At 51.6% G+C, this 14,033-nt stretch overlaps 5 protein-coding genes across 5 annotated transcripts; 2 read left to right on the forward strand and 3 right to left on the reverse strand.

Moving 5' to 3' along the window:
* Positions 1-443: 443 nt before the first annotated feature.
* CKM354_000434400 (uncharacterized protein) lies at positions 444-1,402 on the forward strand (the record flags this gene model as incomplete). Its single annotated transcript, XM_044799579.1, has 3 exons — positions 444-810; positions 867-1,097; positions 1,155-1,402. 3 exons carry the CDS (start codon positions 444-446, stop codon positions 1,400-1,402), a joined length of 846 nt encoding a protein of 281 aa, XP_044655514.1.
* A 1,278-nt stretch (positions 1,403-2,680) lies between these two features.
* CKM354_000434500 (uncharacterized protein) lies at positions 2,681-3,235 on the forward strand (the record flags this gene model as incomplete). The annotated part of the gene is made up of 3 exons (XM_044799580.1): positions 2,681-2,755; positions 2,854-3,009; positions 3,092-3,235. The coding sequence occupies 3 exons, from the start codon at positions 2,681-2,683 to the stop codon at positions 3,233-3,235; spliced, it is 375 nt and encodes a 124-aa protein (XP_044655515.1).
* A 270-nt stretch (positions 3,236-3,505) lies between these two features.
* Positions 3,506-5,533, reverse strand: CKM354_000434600 (uncharacterized protein; the record flags this gene model as incomplete). Its single annotated transcript, XM_044799581.1, has 3 exons — positions 3,506-4,312; positions 4,363-5,050; positions 5,097-5,533. The coding sequence occupies 3 exons, from the start codon at positions 5,531-5,533 to the stop codon at positions 3,506-3,508; spliced, it is 1,932 nt and encodes a 643-aa protein (XP_044655516.1).
* Positions 5,534-7,828: 2,295 nt separating this feature from the next.
* On the reverse strand, positions 7,829-11,035 carry CKM354_000434700 (uncharacterized protein; the record flags this gene model as incomplete). Its single annotated transcript, XM_044799582.1, has 1 exon — positions 7,829-11,035. One exon carries the CDS (start codon positions 11,033-11,035, stop codon positions 7,829-7,831), a length of 3,207 nt encoding a protein of 1,068 aa, XP_044655517.1.
* Positions 11,036-12,344: 1,309 nt separating this feature from the next.
* On the reverse strand, positions 12,345-13,892 carry CKM354_000434800 (uncharacterized protein; the record flags this gene model as incomplete). Its single annotated transcript, XM_044799583.1, has 1 exon — positions 12,345-13,892. One exon carries the CDS (start codon positions 13,890-13,892, stop codon positions 12,345-12,347), a length of 1,548 nt encoding a protein of 515 aa, XP_044655518.1.
* Positions 13,893-14,033: the final 141 nt, after the last annotated feature.

Raw genomic sequence — 14,033 nt, forward strand, 5'->3', positions numbered from 1 at the left:
GTCATGATATTCGTATCCCGCCATCCCATTCGTATCCGCAAAGTGTAACTCTGAAGAACTCTGCAGAGCTAGATGCGGCATTTCGGCTCTGGTGTCGCTCGCTTGCCGAAAAACAATGCGGGCACTGGCGGTCTATGATGCCAAAGCATCACGATAATTGTACTAGTGCTCAGTCATTGCCAAAAATATTGTTAGCTGTTCTAAACTTACCGTGCTGTGAGGTGATCACATCTGGTCGTGGCAAAGCTTAATCGGGAAACACGGACGCCACCGTAGATCTAGCCTCCGTACCTCGTGTAGAGCTCTTAGGATGCAACCTTGCGTTGTACTACTGCGTCATGCAGGTCGCGAAACGGAAAAGTCAGAACCGTACACTCGAAGCTCGACGCTGCTGCGATTGTTGACTTTGTCAATCACACTCTCGACGCAACACGGCCGCAAGAATGTCGTACACTCCACTCATGAAGAACGAAGAATGGCCTTCACAGGACGATTACAGCGATGATAGTCAACCACATCTCAATGGACAAAGATCGCAATTACCCCGAACAAATGGCTGGGCAGGTCTTCTCGGTGTGGTCGTTGCAGTAATAGCCGCTTTTGCTGCCGGTGTTGCAAGCGCGATTGCTTTTAGCAGGCGAGGAGAAGGGCTATTGTTCTCGCAAACCATGGCACCGTCGCCTGTCACCCGAGATCTGGACATCAACTTCCACGAGACACAATTCGAAGGCCGATTTATGGATGAAAACATATATCGCCTGAAGGGAAACAACGAGACCGATGCAGCATGGGAAGCTCTCGGAATTGATTGTAAGATCCGATTGCTTTGTGGAAAAGCATCGTTTGGCGACTGACCCCGCTCGTAGATCGAAGCATGCAGATACCGAAAGATGTTGGCCTGTCAACCGGGCTACGGCCCGGCCATGTCCAGATCAACGAAAAATATGGCGGAGGATTTCCAGCCAACCTCGAAGGCCTGCATCACTTGCATTGCTTGAATCTCGTACGCCAGGCTCTGTACTACAACATCGATTACTACCGAGCCAAAGGCACAGGAGCCTTCGTGAACGATGAGATGGTCGTGCAGAAGCATGTCTGTAAGTAGCTTCTTTCTTAGATGCCAAATGTGCGATCGAAACTGACCTTCGAAATAGCACATTGTCTAGACATCGTTCGACAGCAGCTCATGTGCCAGGTGGACGTTGGAGTATTGGGACAAGTGTGGTGGCAACCGAAAGATACGCCTGTACCGGAACCATTTGTGGACTTCAACACAAAGCACGTTTGCCGGAATTTTGAGGCTGTGCGGCAATGGGCCGAGGAGCGCCAGATGCCGATAGAGACACCAGACGATTTTCTGGCACCACCAGAGCCTGGCTCGGTACTCGATCATATGCCATGATCAATAACGAGCTCATGAAATAGCTTGATTTGTAGCGTTCAAGCGGCACCGCCCTCGTTGCGGCATCTCGATTTTGATACCTATTTCGGAGAGGCCAATTGCTGGTGTCGGTCCACATACATTTCCGATGAGGATGACTTTTGGTTATATGTTTGTGTTGCCCATGGGGAGGATGCGGTGTCTCGGAGACACTCCATTCGGAACAGTTCTTGTGGCGACTCGACCAGCCTTATGTCAAGGCCACCGGCGACACTGTTCTCACGACTCATACCATGTCTCTTTCCGATGGCGATGCTGCACCACAAGAGCCCCACGCTTTCTGCGTTCTTCGACGGAATCGGGTGTTGCGGATGAGGAAAAAGCTGGGATAAAGCGATTCTGCTCTTCGATGAGCTGATAACATGGCTGTGTCTTCGGACGCGTCTCCTCACGCTTGATGGACAAGATGTCGAATTGGCTGACGATTTCCATCACTGGTTGCTGCTTGGCTCACACTGCTTGGATCTCGGCCATCATGGTACCGTGTAAGGCTGATCTTGGGATTTCGTGTTGTCGCTCCTCTCTCCGATAAGCATCGTCCAGCTCAGTGTTTGGAAGAGAAGTTCTGCGATTGAAACCTTCCTGAAAATCACCTGCATTGCCGCAGTCGACTCTGATCCTCCACCGCCTCAACTCCAACTCATCAAACTTGTCGTTTCATCCTGAGTCCCCAATCACCCATAACGCGCAATCAGCATCGAGGGCAAACCGGCAAACACGCGGTGTCAGCATCTTGAAACAGGCAGCAGAGTAGCAGCATGGTAGCCAAGTAGGCAAGAACGTTCTCGCCATGCAAGTCCGAATTCTGGCTGTTTCTGCTTTCTCGTCCGGGGCTGCCGCTGCAACGTGTTAGTCCGAGACATAATCAATGGGATTCCGTCGGCTGGCAGTGCAAAATGCTTAGTCGGTTTTAATCCAGGAGGCTTCCGATGATACGGCGCGTGGCATGGACATGGATCGTGAACCTTATCCAGATGGCCTGGCGCGAGTCTGACACTGTATAGCAATCTTGGAGGAGGCACTAGAACGATTGCTGGGAGGTGGAATACGAGGAATGCTGGTCGAGGGCATTGGACTAGGAGACGCTGAGCGGCTGGGCAAGCTAGGGGAAGTTTTTAGAGTTTGAGGTATAAGAGAAGCGTCGACTTTCTGGACTTGTTCGGATGTGATCTGTAGACCAGAAACGGATTCTTCGAAGACGAGTATACCACGGAACCGATATCCCATTATTTCGCCATCATGCGTGTCGCTGCTGCCCTTCTCTCTTACGCCAGCTTGGCTCTGGCCGGCAACCTCTTCGCCCGTCAAGGAAGCGTACGTCTTGCATACCCCCCAAAAGATCCAAAAAAAAATTACTAAAAAAAAAAAAAAAAACCTGGCCGATTTGCGTCCAGAACTGACATTTGCCAAAGTGCACATCCGATGACGCTTGCGAAAGCGTCTGCAGAGCTCCTTCGGTGTCTGGAACGCTGGACGGCAAGAGCATCACACCAAACGAGGCTGTTCAGGCCGAAGCCAGGAGGAGATACCAGGATTTCCACTGCGAGAACAAGAAATGCGTGTGCGCTGTAAGTCCCAATTATTAAGACCACCAAAAAATTGCGCCCATTTTGCCTTGTTGGGGTGTCACTGACACGAATGGCGATACAGATCACCAGTGACGATCAGGCTCAAGATTTCTGCAAGTACTGGATCGAGAACGCGAAGGAGGAGTTCAACGGAGCCAGATACTTGAATGGTGGACTTGACCAGGACAAGGGTAGCATCTACTGCGTGTACGTCACCGGGGGTTGATCTGAGAGAAAAGTTTGGCTTAGTCGACGTTCGTGATATACTTCAATATGTATATTGTTTTTGCAGGAAACTGGACACAGTATGTCCGCCAGCATTGACATCTTTCGCTCTCTGGTCGGCTTGCTTGATTGACGTTCCTCGACGGCTTTCAAGAGAAAATGATCGGATGACTGGCCAAACGACAGCGTGGCTGGTCGTGATTCGTGATGCATGTACCGATACTGCCATGGAGAAGTCGCCCTTCAAGGTCTTTCGATCTTGATGGGATCCTCACAGCCAGTCGACTAGCAAAATCAAACCGAGATCGAAAGCGTCCTTCCACGTCACTGGTCCATTGGCACGCCGCAGCCAGGCATACCTCCTAGGTCTGTGAACACCATTGCTGTCTCTGCTGAGCCTCTCCTGCCGCGGAGGCACACTTGGCGGGAATGCCATGTATCGAACAGGAACCAGTGCACCAAGGACAAACTCCAACAATCGCAAAGTAAGACCAGTATGAATGTATCCTGAGTTCGAAGAACCAGTGGCCCGAGTCAGCACCACGACGACGATCCACGTTGCCAAAGCTACGAGGGCAGTGATTCCGTAACACGCGTGCATGAGAATTGCCGGATCGAGCATTCGTCTCCAGATTGGCGATCGGTCTTTCACCGACCTTTCGTTGAGAAGATCTTGGAAGCTGCCAGTCACCACGAACTCTGCTTCATTAATGTCCTTTTTGAACGATTGAATGACAGACTTGATCTGGTAGGGAATGATCCAGTGCTTGTATCTTTCCATATTCCACCAATTGCCTGTACCAATTCTGGCAAACATCAAATGCTGCCAGAATCTGTTGATCAGGAAGAAGCATAGGTAGGCCAGTCGGAATTGTCTGCGATCGATCATGGTCGACAGCGTATTGCCCATGGCGGGTAAGAGGAGGCTGCCGAAGAGCGGAATGATCGATAACATGCAGAAGTAGTTCTTGAACGAATGCACAATCCAATGTATGCGCTGCTTCCATGCCATGTTGGTTGTGTTGAGGAAGGGTAAGAAATAGTTGAATTGCTTTGCGAGCAATAGCTCGCCTGTAGACTGAACGTGATGCTTTAGCAACGTTCTGTATAGATGTCTCATTGACTTACCCAACGCATCCGCTGTGCGATCAGCGTATGGAAAGACTCAGGAGCCAGCCCCGCTTGAACTTGATCAGGAATAAAGGCACTCGACCAGCCCTCCGCTAAGAGACGTGTTGAACAGATGAGGTCTTCTCCAACGTTGCACAGAGGCCAGCCACCGATGGAGTCCAGAGCGCTGCGTCGGAGAATGTATCCCGAGCCATTACACTGACTGCAGTTCCTCCGACCTCTCAATGGCTCAAGGATGTTTTGGAAACATCCGTGGTCTTGCCCGAGTATGTCGTCTTCCGGCATTTTGTACGAAAATTGTGGCGGGCTGACGAGAGCAAGGTCAGGAGCGACTATCAAATGAGGAACCGTGAGTTGCAGCCAGTCAGATTGAGGAATCTGATCAGCGTCGAGGCCGGCTATGAATTCAGACCCGCCATATTTTGTCAGAGAAAGTTGTATGCCGTGATGCAGATTTCCAGATTTGTAGTAATGTGGTACTCCGGGCTCCTTGCGTCTGGCTTCGTATACAACAGGCACATAACCTCTTTTCACATGCTCCACGTTGAAAGATTCCACTGCGGCTCTGAGAGACGATCTATTCGCATCGTCCAGTACGAATAAGCGGAAGGAAGCTTTTGGATAGTCTTGGACAGCGGCACCTGCCACTGTGTCCATAATCACCTCTTCGTCTTCTCCGCAGACCCTGCTACAGTCAACAAGTGTATTTAGTTGACAGTCGATCGACTCACGTCAGAAATATGTGAACGGTAGGCGCCGGACCAGGGAGCAGCCTGCGCGTGGGCGGATCCTTTCGTCCATAAGGCGGTAGGAGCGTTAGAGTAAGCTCGAAGTACTGAATAAAATCGATCGGAGCTGGGATGAATTCACACGCCAGGAATAGCCAAAGAATCCAGTTGCTGAAAAACGACCCATCTTGAGGCTGAATGCATCCTTTGATGCGGCAATACATGTACCAGAGCAATGAAACACCCAAAGTGCAATGGATAAGTCTGCCGGTCGGTGTATCAATGGCCATTCGCTGCACTGCTCGTGGTGTCTCTTCGATCTTGTACTTTAACGATTCTTGCTTCTTCTCGGGAAAGGCTTTCTCGTTGTTGGTTGTATAAGCCTCTTCTGATCGGATGGCCAGATTGGGTCGTCGTTTAAGCCCGCTGCTGGATGCCATGATCGTGAGATGCAGCTAAGCGTAGCCGTGAGGCTGGAAAATATAGGAGCGAATGAGCAGAGACAATCAACAGTATGATTCACTGTGCTTGACCTTCAATCTGGTGTTCCAGGTGCAACACATGGCTATTGTATGTGCTGAAGCTCCATCGAGCACCCTTGTCAGCCCTCGATGGAGCTAAGCCGTGCTTACTTTCGTCTCTCACACCTGTGAGACTCATGGTATGGGATGGAATCCGCGCGAAAGCTTGGAGACATGCTGGCCCAGACCCAAACAGTTCCTCGTCTCTCGCGGACAGGAAATTGGGAAGGATTTCGAAGGCAACAATTGGAGTCCTGGTCGAGTTCGACCGTTGAAGTTGATATGTCTGCTTTTATTTATTGCATCGTCCCACGCAATGGATGTAATGAATGCCATATCAACGCAGAATGACAACACCCGGATCGCGCGGATACCGACCAGGGCCAGACCTGCTGCCGCGAGAACGTTGCCTGTTTGATTACCTCGAGAATTGAAGTATTGCTCATCGCCGATAAATTGGTCGCTCGGAGATACGCTGAGAGGCGGCTGTGTGGCTGTTCACATTCAGTGAGCCTGCAGTACAGGCTGCAGCTTCCAAAGTCAATGGCTATTCGCAGCCTCATGTGCCACAATTGTCACGCTGCGATTGTTCAACTGGCCCGCATATCATCAAGATTGATGGTTCTGCATGGGGCCTTGCAATCTTGTAGTGGCTGAGCAGGGCTGGGCGAGCAGGTAAGCAAGCTCTTTTAGGGCTTGCTGTTACGTTCCTTGTCGTGATGCTGTGAAGCCCAATCACACCGCTTGAGCGTGGAATTATCTTGCTCATATGCCTGGTGAGACAACAGCTTGTATTTGCTATCGGAGGGAAGTGCAGCTGAATTTTGAAACTGTCAAGCTGCATGGCACGCTCAACAGTGGCCATTTCCGTCTACTTTTGCGAGAAACTTTGCGGCCAGGATGCGGACCGCATCAGTACCCTAGGGCAAGGGCTCGCGGTCGCGTCTGTATTATCAGTACGTCATTTGCAAACCCTTTGAGTGGAAGATTCGACCTCTGACTGCGCTGCCATCGCGGTTATGCGGCTGGAGAATGTCGTGAGCCCCGACCATCTTCGGTCGCACGATCAATTTTTGTGTCCCGTCATCGGTCCCAAATAGTCATTCTTCACGTTTGGTCGTCTTCCGCCCAGCCATCGAAGAAAATCATGGGTACAGCCTTCCCCATCTCAACTCGGTTGAGGAGACTGCGAAGGGCCAGCCCAGCGTATTTCGGAAGCTCCGGCTCTGCTTAGTATCGCATCACATCTGCCGTCTGGATCTGTTCATGGTCTTCTAATGATAGCGCTCGTTCAGTATGCTTCTTGGCCTGCGGGCTCGATCGGCCGCATGTGGTGTACTTCGCTCGGGAGTCATGAAGTAGAACTAAGTTACTCCGCCCGCACCAGTCGCTGATTTCTGCTTTTCCCTATTAAGCTGTGCGTCTGTACCAAGCGGCCATCACGTCCTCGTAGCGGCCATTGGCCACTCGCGTGCGTGAGCCAGGATGCGACGAAAATTGGAGTTTGTACTAACATGTTGGTCTTCCGAAAGGCGCTGAGCAGGAAATTGGAGAGCAAAATGGAAACTCGGACACTCCCGCTGCCGTTCATCTCTCGTCGCGTCGATGATGCTTTCGCGCCACAGCACTTCGAAACTTTGTTCCTATTCCTTTCAAACAGATGGAAAGGGCCATCGAGAATACGCATATGCATTTGAACGTGTACCAAGGCAAGATTGGGCCGAAGACAGCACTTTGAAGTTGAAACTTCCAATTTCCATTTTGCTACTGTTGCAGCCGTGTTGCTCAGGCACAAAAATAGGCATCAATACCACATTGCAACTGCAACTGCAACTTCACATTCCCCTCCCACGCATACCCTTTTTCTTTGGCCACAGATCCACATCCGAGTCAAAAGAAAAGTTTTCTACAAAATCCTCGGAATCTTTGAAAAAAGAAAGATGCTTTTCTCTCTTCTCACTCCAACCTGAATCGCCACCAGGCCATCCACCTATCTTATCATTCAGCTAACAACTGCTGCATCTAAGCAATACTGTAGCATCTTCTATCTCTATGAATTTTTTCCGTCCCATATCAAGGCCGTTGCTGTTCGTCATTATGTACATGCTGTCCGCTTCTCCAGAACATTCCGTTCGCCCTAGCCCGTTCCATGCATACGAAAGATCCCCTCTTCATTGTATCCTCAACTCCAAAAGCAACCTGTCACTGCATCATCTATCGGAACGTCTGGGCTCTGCTGCCAGCAATATTTCTGTGTCCATCTGGTGCAGCAGCAGAATTGACATGCGGCACATCGCCCAAGTTGCCACTGCCACTCACTTGCCGAGGCAGCTCGGGAGCAGTCTCGACGGAAGCATGACGGGGACCAACATTCTCCTCGTTCGTCGTAGTCCTCCAAGCCGCGGTAGAAACCATTCCGGAACGTGGATCGAGACGATTGTTGGTACCATTGGTGGGAGAATTCCTAGCAGCCTCCTCTGGAATTCCCGCCATCGCGATACCACGCTCCATTTCGTCAGCCGCAGCGCCCTCAGCGCTATGCGAAGACCGCCCGAAGAATCGATTTCTATGTAGACTGCTTCGTGCTCTGAGCGAAACATCTGTGGATCTCCTAGCCAGTCCACCGGGCACGAAATTGTCGCGTGCACTAGTCCTCGCCGACTCTGTGCTTCCACCACGTGCTGAATGAGCACGTTCCTGCGAGGCACGAGCTTCGGAGCGTTCACGTTCGCGTTCACGCTCACGCGAGGCTTCGATGATCTCCATGCGAGGGCGGTCGCTGTTGCGGTCTTCGTAGACGTCACCGGACAAGTCGCCCATGGCAGCATAACTCTTCATGCCCAAGCTGAAATCGACCCGTTTGCTCATGTGGGACAGAGATTCGCCACGAGCTCTACCAGTGCCCCCAGTCTTCATGATCGAGCCACGCGAGCGAGGAGGGAACTGTGAGCCACCGGCCACACCACCTTCCGGCGCAACAAATGGTGGATCTTGGTACCCGCCCTCATTGTTCTCCGAGCCTGCTGGTGGATTGCCGTAAGGGTTATCCGGTGTTCCGCCATGTCCAGCACCAGCAGATCCAACATGGGGAATATTCGACAAGTACATTGGAAAGCTCTCGCGCATTCCTGGGAAGCGCATGTATGGTCCTTCGATGCCGAGTTCTTGCATGGTGACCATCATGGCGCAGATGAATTTGTTCCGGCGAGCGAGACGCAATCCTTCGTTTTGCCAGTTGGACTTGTAGAAGAAGACGACGTTCAAGTTCATCGAGTGAACTTCCACGATGTCGCGCAGCTCTGTCAGGATGTTTCCTTGGTACTCGCGCTTCTCAGACTTGACGAATTCGAGGAGTTTGGTTCGCAGCCCATCAATCTGATCAAGAGTGGTTCCGAACTTGATGGTAATGCTGACAGCTTCTGCGAGACCTCCAGAACGACGCTGGTTCAGGATGAAAAGAGTGTTGAGGTAGCTGTTTGGCGCTTGCACGATGTGACCCTCCATCTTCTTGAATTCGGTGTACAACAATGCAATCTCCTTGACGAAGTAGTCGTCACCTCTGAGAAGGGCACCTGTGTTTCCATAGATTCCAACGCGATCGCCAACATCGAAAGGATGCTTGACGAACACGAAAATGACGGATTGCAAGAATTCCTGAGCAGTTGCGCTGAACAACCACGAGAGGGCCAGGACTGCGCTGCCAGCCGATGTGAGCACTCCAGCAGCGGACGTCGAGATGAGAGAAATCAAGACCAAGATGACAATGACGCAGACGATGAACATGAAGACATCATCAAGCTTGCCCACGACGCTGTCCAAGTCCTTGAGAGACGCAGTGATGCTCTTTCGCTCGCGACCGATCTCGACGCAGACAGCCTCGAGCTCTTCCATGCTGATGTCGCCATTCATATCCTTGTCGAACATTGTGAAGGCAGCAGTGGCTTCATCATCGTTCTCGAAAGCAGGTCGAAGGTCATCAGCCACGACAGTCTCAATGTCTTCGCGAGCAAAGGTGCGGTACAGACGACGAGCAAGCACTTGAGCGCCAGTTGTTGAGCTGAGGAGTGTCAAAACGACTTGGTGGGGATGTGTACTCTTGGTGACAGCTTTGCCTGTGAAATCACCGGCAACTTTGCCAGCCACGTCGCCAAACTTGCTCAAGCCCTGTTTGGCAGCTTGTTTGGCTTCAATGAAGGCCTGACCAGGAGTTCGAGCGCCACTAGCCGGCTCGGCGCGTTCTTCAAATTCAGCGTCGTCCATTTCGATCTTCTCCTTGGAAAATTTGTAGAGCTTTACCAGCGAGCCGATCTGAAATTTGTTGATCTCGATGCGATCCGCATACGTCCTCAAGTGGAAGCTGATGGCAATGAGTTGAATGATGATCTTCTCCACGAAATTGAGAATAGCTCCCACCATGAAACTAACAAGGACCTTGTTCATGGTGCTCATCCACGATGCCGTATGGTCGTAGCCATGGTCACGTTGATGGTTCTTCATGGTCGGTAAGAAAGAGATTTCAATGGCCAGCCACCAGAAGAATAATGTCGCCGGAAGCTCGAGTTGTTTGCCCATGTCTCGCCACTTCTTGCTGTTGTTGGTGAACAAGCTGGACACCATGCCGATGGGCCAGGGTAGACACTTTGCCAGCATTCTGCCCGCCCAAAGCGTAAGCCAGACAATCTCGAGCCAGATCATAAACCACATCAGGTATACACCGCCCACGGTTGCGTCCTTGAACACCAGAGCGCCAAGCAGCAATGGGATGAGCAAAATCAACGTAATCGGAAGCATGTACGTGAACCAGCGGATCAGAAAGTTGGACTGATGTACTTTCTTCAGAAACTTGCCAACTTTCGTGGTCGGGTGTTCAACAGGCTTGTAGACTTGGGTCTTTTCGTGTACCGGGTTCGTAGCCTCGTCAAATTCATCGACGTGTTCTACACGTGTTCGCGACTTGCTTCGATACGTGTCTCCTCCATGACTCTTGCTTCTGGAAAGAGCATCTTCTTCTTGGCGCGAAATTTGGCGTTCGATCTTGAGAAGTGTGAGATCATCATCCAGTCTAGTTGTCTGTTCTCGAGCTTGCGAGGGTGAGGCAATGTTTCGAAGGGGATCTCCGGGCTCGTATTGGGTGTCCAGGGTGAGATGGCTGCCACTTCTTTGTCTGGTATGAACTCCAAGATGCTCATTGCTGCGATCGAGACTCTCTTTTTCGTTTTGATGTTGATTCCCATTCGCCTCATGGTCTCCAATCATGGTTCCATCATCCGAGCTATTGGCGCGACCTCCTCGGTTCGCAGTGTTGTTGACATTGTAAGAAGGTAACGATTGTCGTTCAATGCTATTTCGGCCGGGATTGCTCATGTTGTATGATGGTTGTACATATGTCGGTTCGGGCCTCTCGTCCACTGGGGTCGTCATGATTGCGGTATTGGTAATAGCAATCCAGCAAACGAATGGCCTGGATCGCTGTTTCTAAAGAAAGAAGTTTGTGTTGGAAGGTGCAATTGAATTCGACGACTTCCAGCACTTGGTCGTCGGTCGGTTTATCGGAAAGTCGTTTGCCGTCGCCCTCGATTGTTGAGTGGGTCCTTCTGACGTCGCAAGCTCGATATGGATTAAGGTTTGTGCTGTCTGTGAAAATGTATGCACGCCAAGTTGGCTATTCTTGGGGCATATCTGTAGGGCTGCGAGGTGAGGAAGGTGTGTAGAAGTGAGCGAATGTCGAAGTGGAGATAGAAATCTGGTCGGTGAGGTGGGTAATCAGAAAACGAGTGAAGAGAGTCGCGTTGGGAGGAGGATTGGTACACGACGAAGAAAAGGGCACAGATGAACAGTTTGGCGGAGATCCCTGGACTTCACATGTCTGGACGGAGAAGGCCCAGCAAAAGTCAGGCACACGAATCACAGCGCGGCCACTCAGCACTGATTCTGTCGTGGTTGTGCTGCGGGCCCTCGTCACTGTCACAGGGCGATAAGCTGTCCCAGCGTTGTTGTTGATGGGGCTCGCCAAGCGGCCGAAGTTCGAGCGGCGCGGGTGAACATCGAATGGACGAATTGACGTCGGCGTGGGAGCTGCCGAATCCACTGATCGTGACGCGGTTTCGATGCTTCGCGTTCTCGAATCTCTTGACGCGAGTCGGTTCATCGTATCTGCTCCACTGCCATCTCTTTCTCGGCACTGCATAAAGCTGGTGTGTTCTTGCACAACCCCGGCTGACGTTGCTCCTGCTGTGCTGCGACAGGACTGAGCTCCTTCGTGCTGCTGGACGGACCAAGCGTTGCGACAACGTGGACGCCATTCGCGCGCCTCCTCAGCCGCTGACGATCACAGCGCCGGGTCCGATCGTTCGCCTTCCCCAACCGCCGCACGAATCTTCTGACTTGCAGCATCGCGGTGTCAGTCGTGCCAGTTGCGCCGGTGGTTGAGAGCTATTGTCAAACACCTTCCACGTCCACACGTCCCGAGTAGAGGATGTCCAGAACACGAGCGACAAGCATGGGAAGTGCGCTGCCGGACATGGACTCACGGCGATGAAACTGGTGGGAGGCTTCGGCAAGAGACTTGAAACAGACGGTCGCGGATAAACACAGCTTCATGCGAACGGACGGGAATAGACGATTCTGATGTTCGGAGACACTGCCGCGGGCTATCTATGGAGGAGTGCGGTCAAGGTAAGAGCGAACGCAGTAGAAGAGCAGGTACCAATATCGAGCAACAGCAATGCACTCAAGGCGGACCGTAGACGGCCGTTCTGCCCTCCCTCCACGCAGCTGCCTGTGGACTGCCCACCATTCTCTCCGTCGCGAAATGGTATTTCATCTCCCTGCGTACATCCTCGACGCCCCTCCGGATGAAGGCATTCTTGCCTCGCGTACGACAAAGCGTGGGACACTTGGGCACATCGTCCTCCTCGCCTGCAAAATATAGCAGTCTTCCTCTCTCGAACAGATCGTCGAGCAGGATACAGTCCACATCAGCGCGCCCGGTGCTGCCTTTCTCAGCAGTAAGGTCTTGAAGAATGCCCTTCCAATCTCCTTCAGTCACATGCATCTCTTGCAGAACAACCTGCCTCAATATCTTCGACTGTCCCAAGAACTTCCTCAAATCATCCGCCTTCACGAACATTCCTCTCAATCTGGCACCTTCCAACCGCTCTAGCTTGGCTATTTCCAGAATGCGCTGCAACAACCTCTCATCGCACATGTCTCTTTGATGCAAGCTGGAGCGCTGCAGCCGACACTGGTGCAAGTCCAATCTCTCGACACTCTTCTCACACAATTGCAGTAATCTTGCCAGACCTTCAAAATTCTGCTCGTCCGCCGCTTCAGCCCGTAACACTTCAATGTCACGAGGTGTTGCAGCCTCACGCGCCTGGAGAAAGGTAGTCATGGGATCCGCTCCATCCTCCATTCTCTCACGATCCTCTTCCCTCTCATCAATATTGCGATGACTGATGCTGATCGAAAAGGCTTTGAGACTCTCAAAAGACGTTCTCAACCCTTCAACAATCTCCTCCTCGTCGCCCTCCTGACCCGGCACAGCTCGCGAAACATCATCTCTCGCCACAGCACACCTGGGCACCTCACTGAAAACGTCCATCTCCTCCAATGGCAACCGACTCTGGCTCAGTGCATAAAGCGTCGTTTCAAGCGTCCTCGCCGCTTCCTTCCAGATCAACTTCCAACTCCCTCCCTGCTCAGCCGACAATCTTTTCTCTGCATCCTCTCGATAAATCACGACATCCAAATTCAACTTCTTTAGCATTCCCTTCTTCCCATTCATCCTCACATTCTCCAAAGCTCTACCAAGCAGCAACGCCGCTCCCCCGCGCTCAAAAAGCTCATCCTGTTCCCTCTTTCTCCTCGTCAAGATTTCCAAATCCCTCGCCGCAGCATCCAATTCCTCCTCTGAGCATTTCGCTTCACTGGCAGTAAACATCATACCCATCCTCTCTACTACCCTTTTACTTTTCTTTTCCAGGACTCTTTCTAGCAGCAAGGTATTATACACTACTCCGACAAGGACTAGATTTTCGACGGAGCAAGCAAGACTTCCCGGGTCCTTTGTCACAGCATTAAAGGCGCGGAGCGCAGATTCCGTGAGATCGACATGTTTGGTCTTGAAGTACGATTTGAAATGATCTTGGGTGGTCTTGGAGCTTAGTGTCCGATTCGTGAGACGGAGAGAGCAGATGTCTACGAGCGGAAGGCGGTTGAGGATCGATTCGATGATTTCGGCGGGGAGGCCGGGGAGAGATGGGGTAGGCGGTTGCATTGTTTCTGGGGTGGTGGAACTCATCTTTCTGATTTTGGAGTGCAGTAATAGTTGGAGAATATCAGCGAAGAAGGAAACAGGACAAGAATTATGAGTTGCACAGCATGAAAGAGGGCGACTTGATATATGCATCCTCGACCC

This window comes from Cercospora kikuchii (genome assembly GCF_019650295.1).
Source record: "Cercospora kikuchii DNA, contig_00002, whole genome shotgun sequence".
Taxonomy (NCBI): Eukaryota; Fungi; Ascomycota; class Dothideomycetes; order Mycosphaerellales; family Mycosphaerellaceae; genus Cercospora; species Cercospora kikuchii.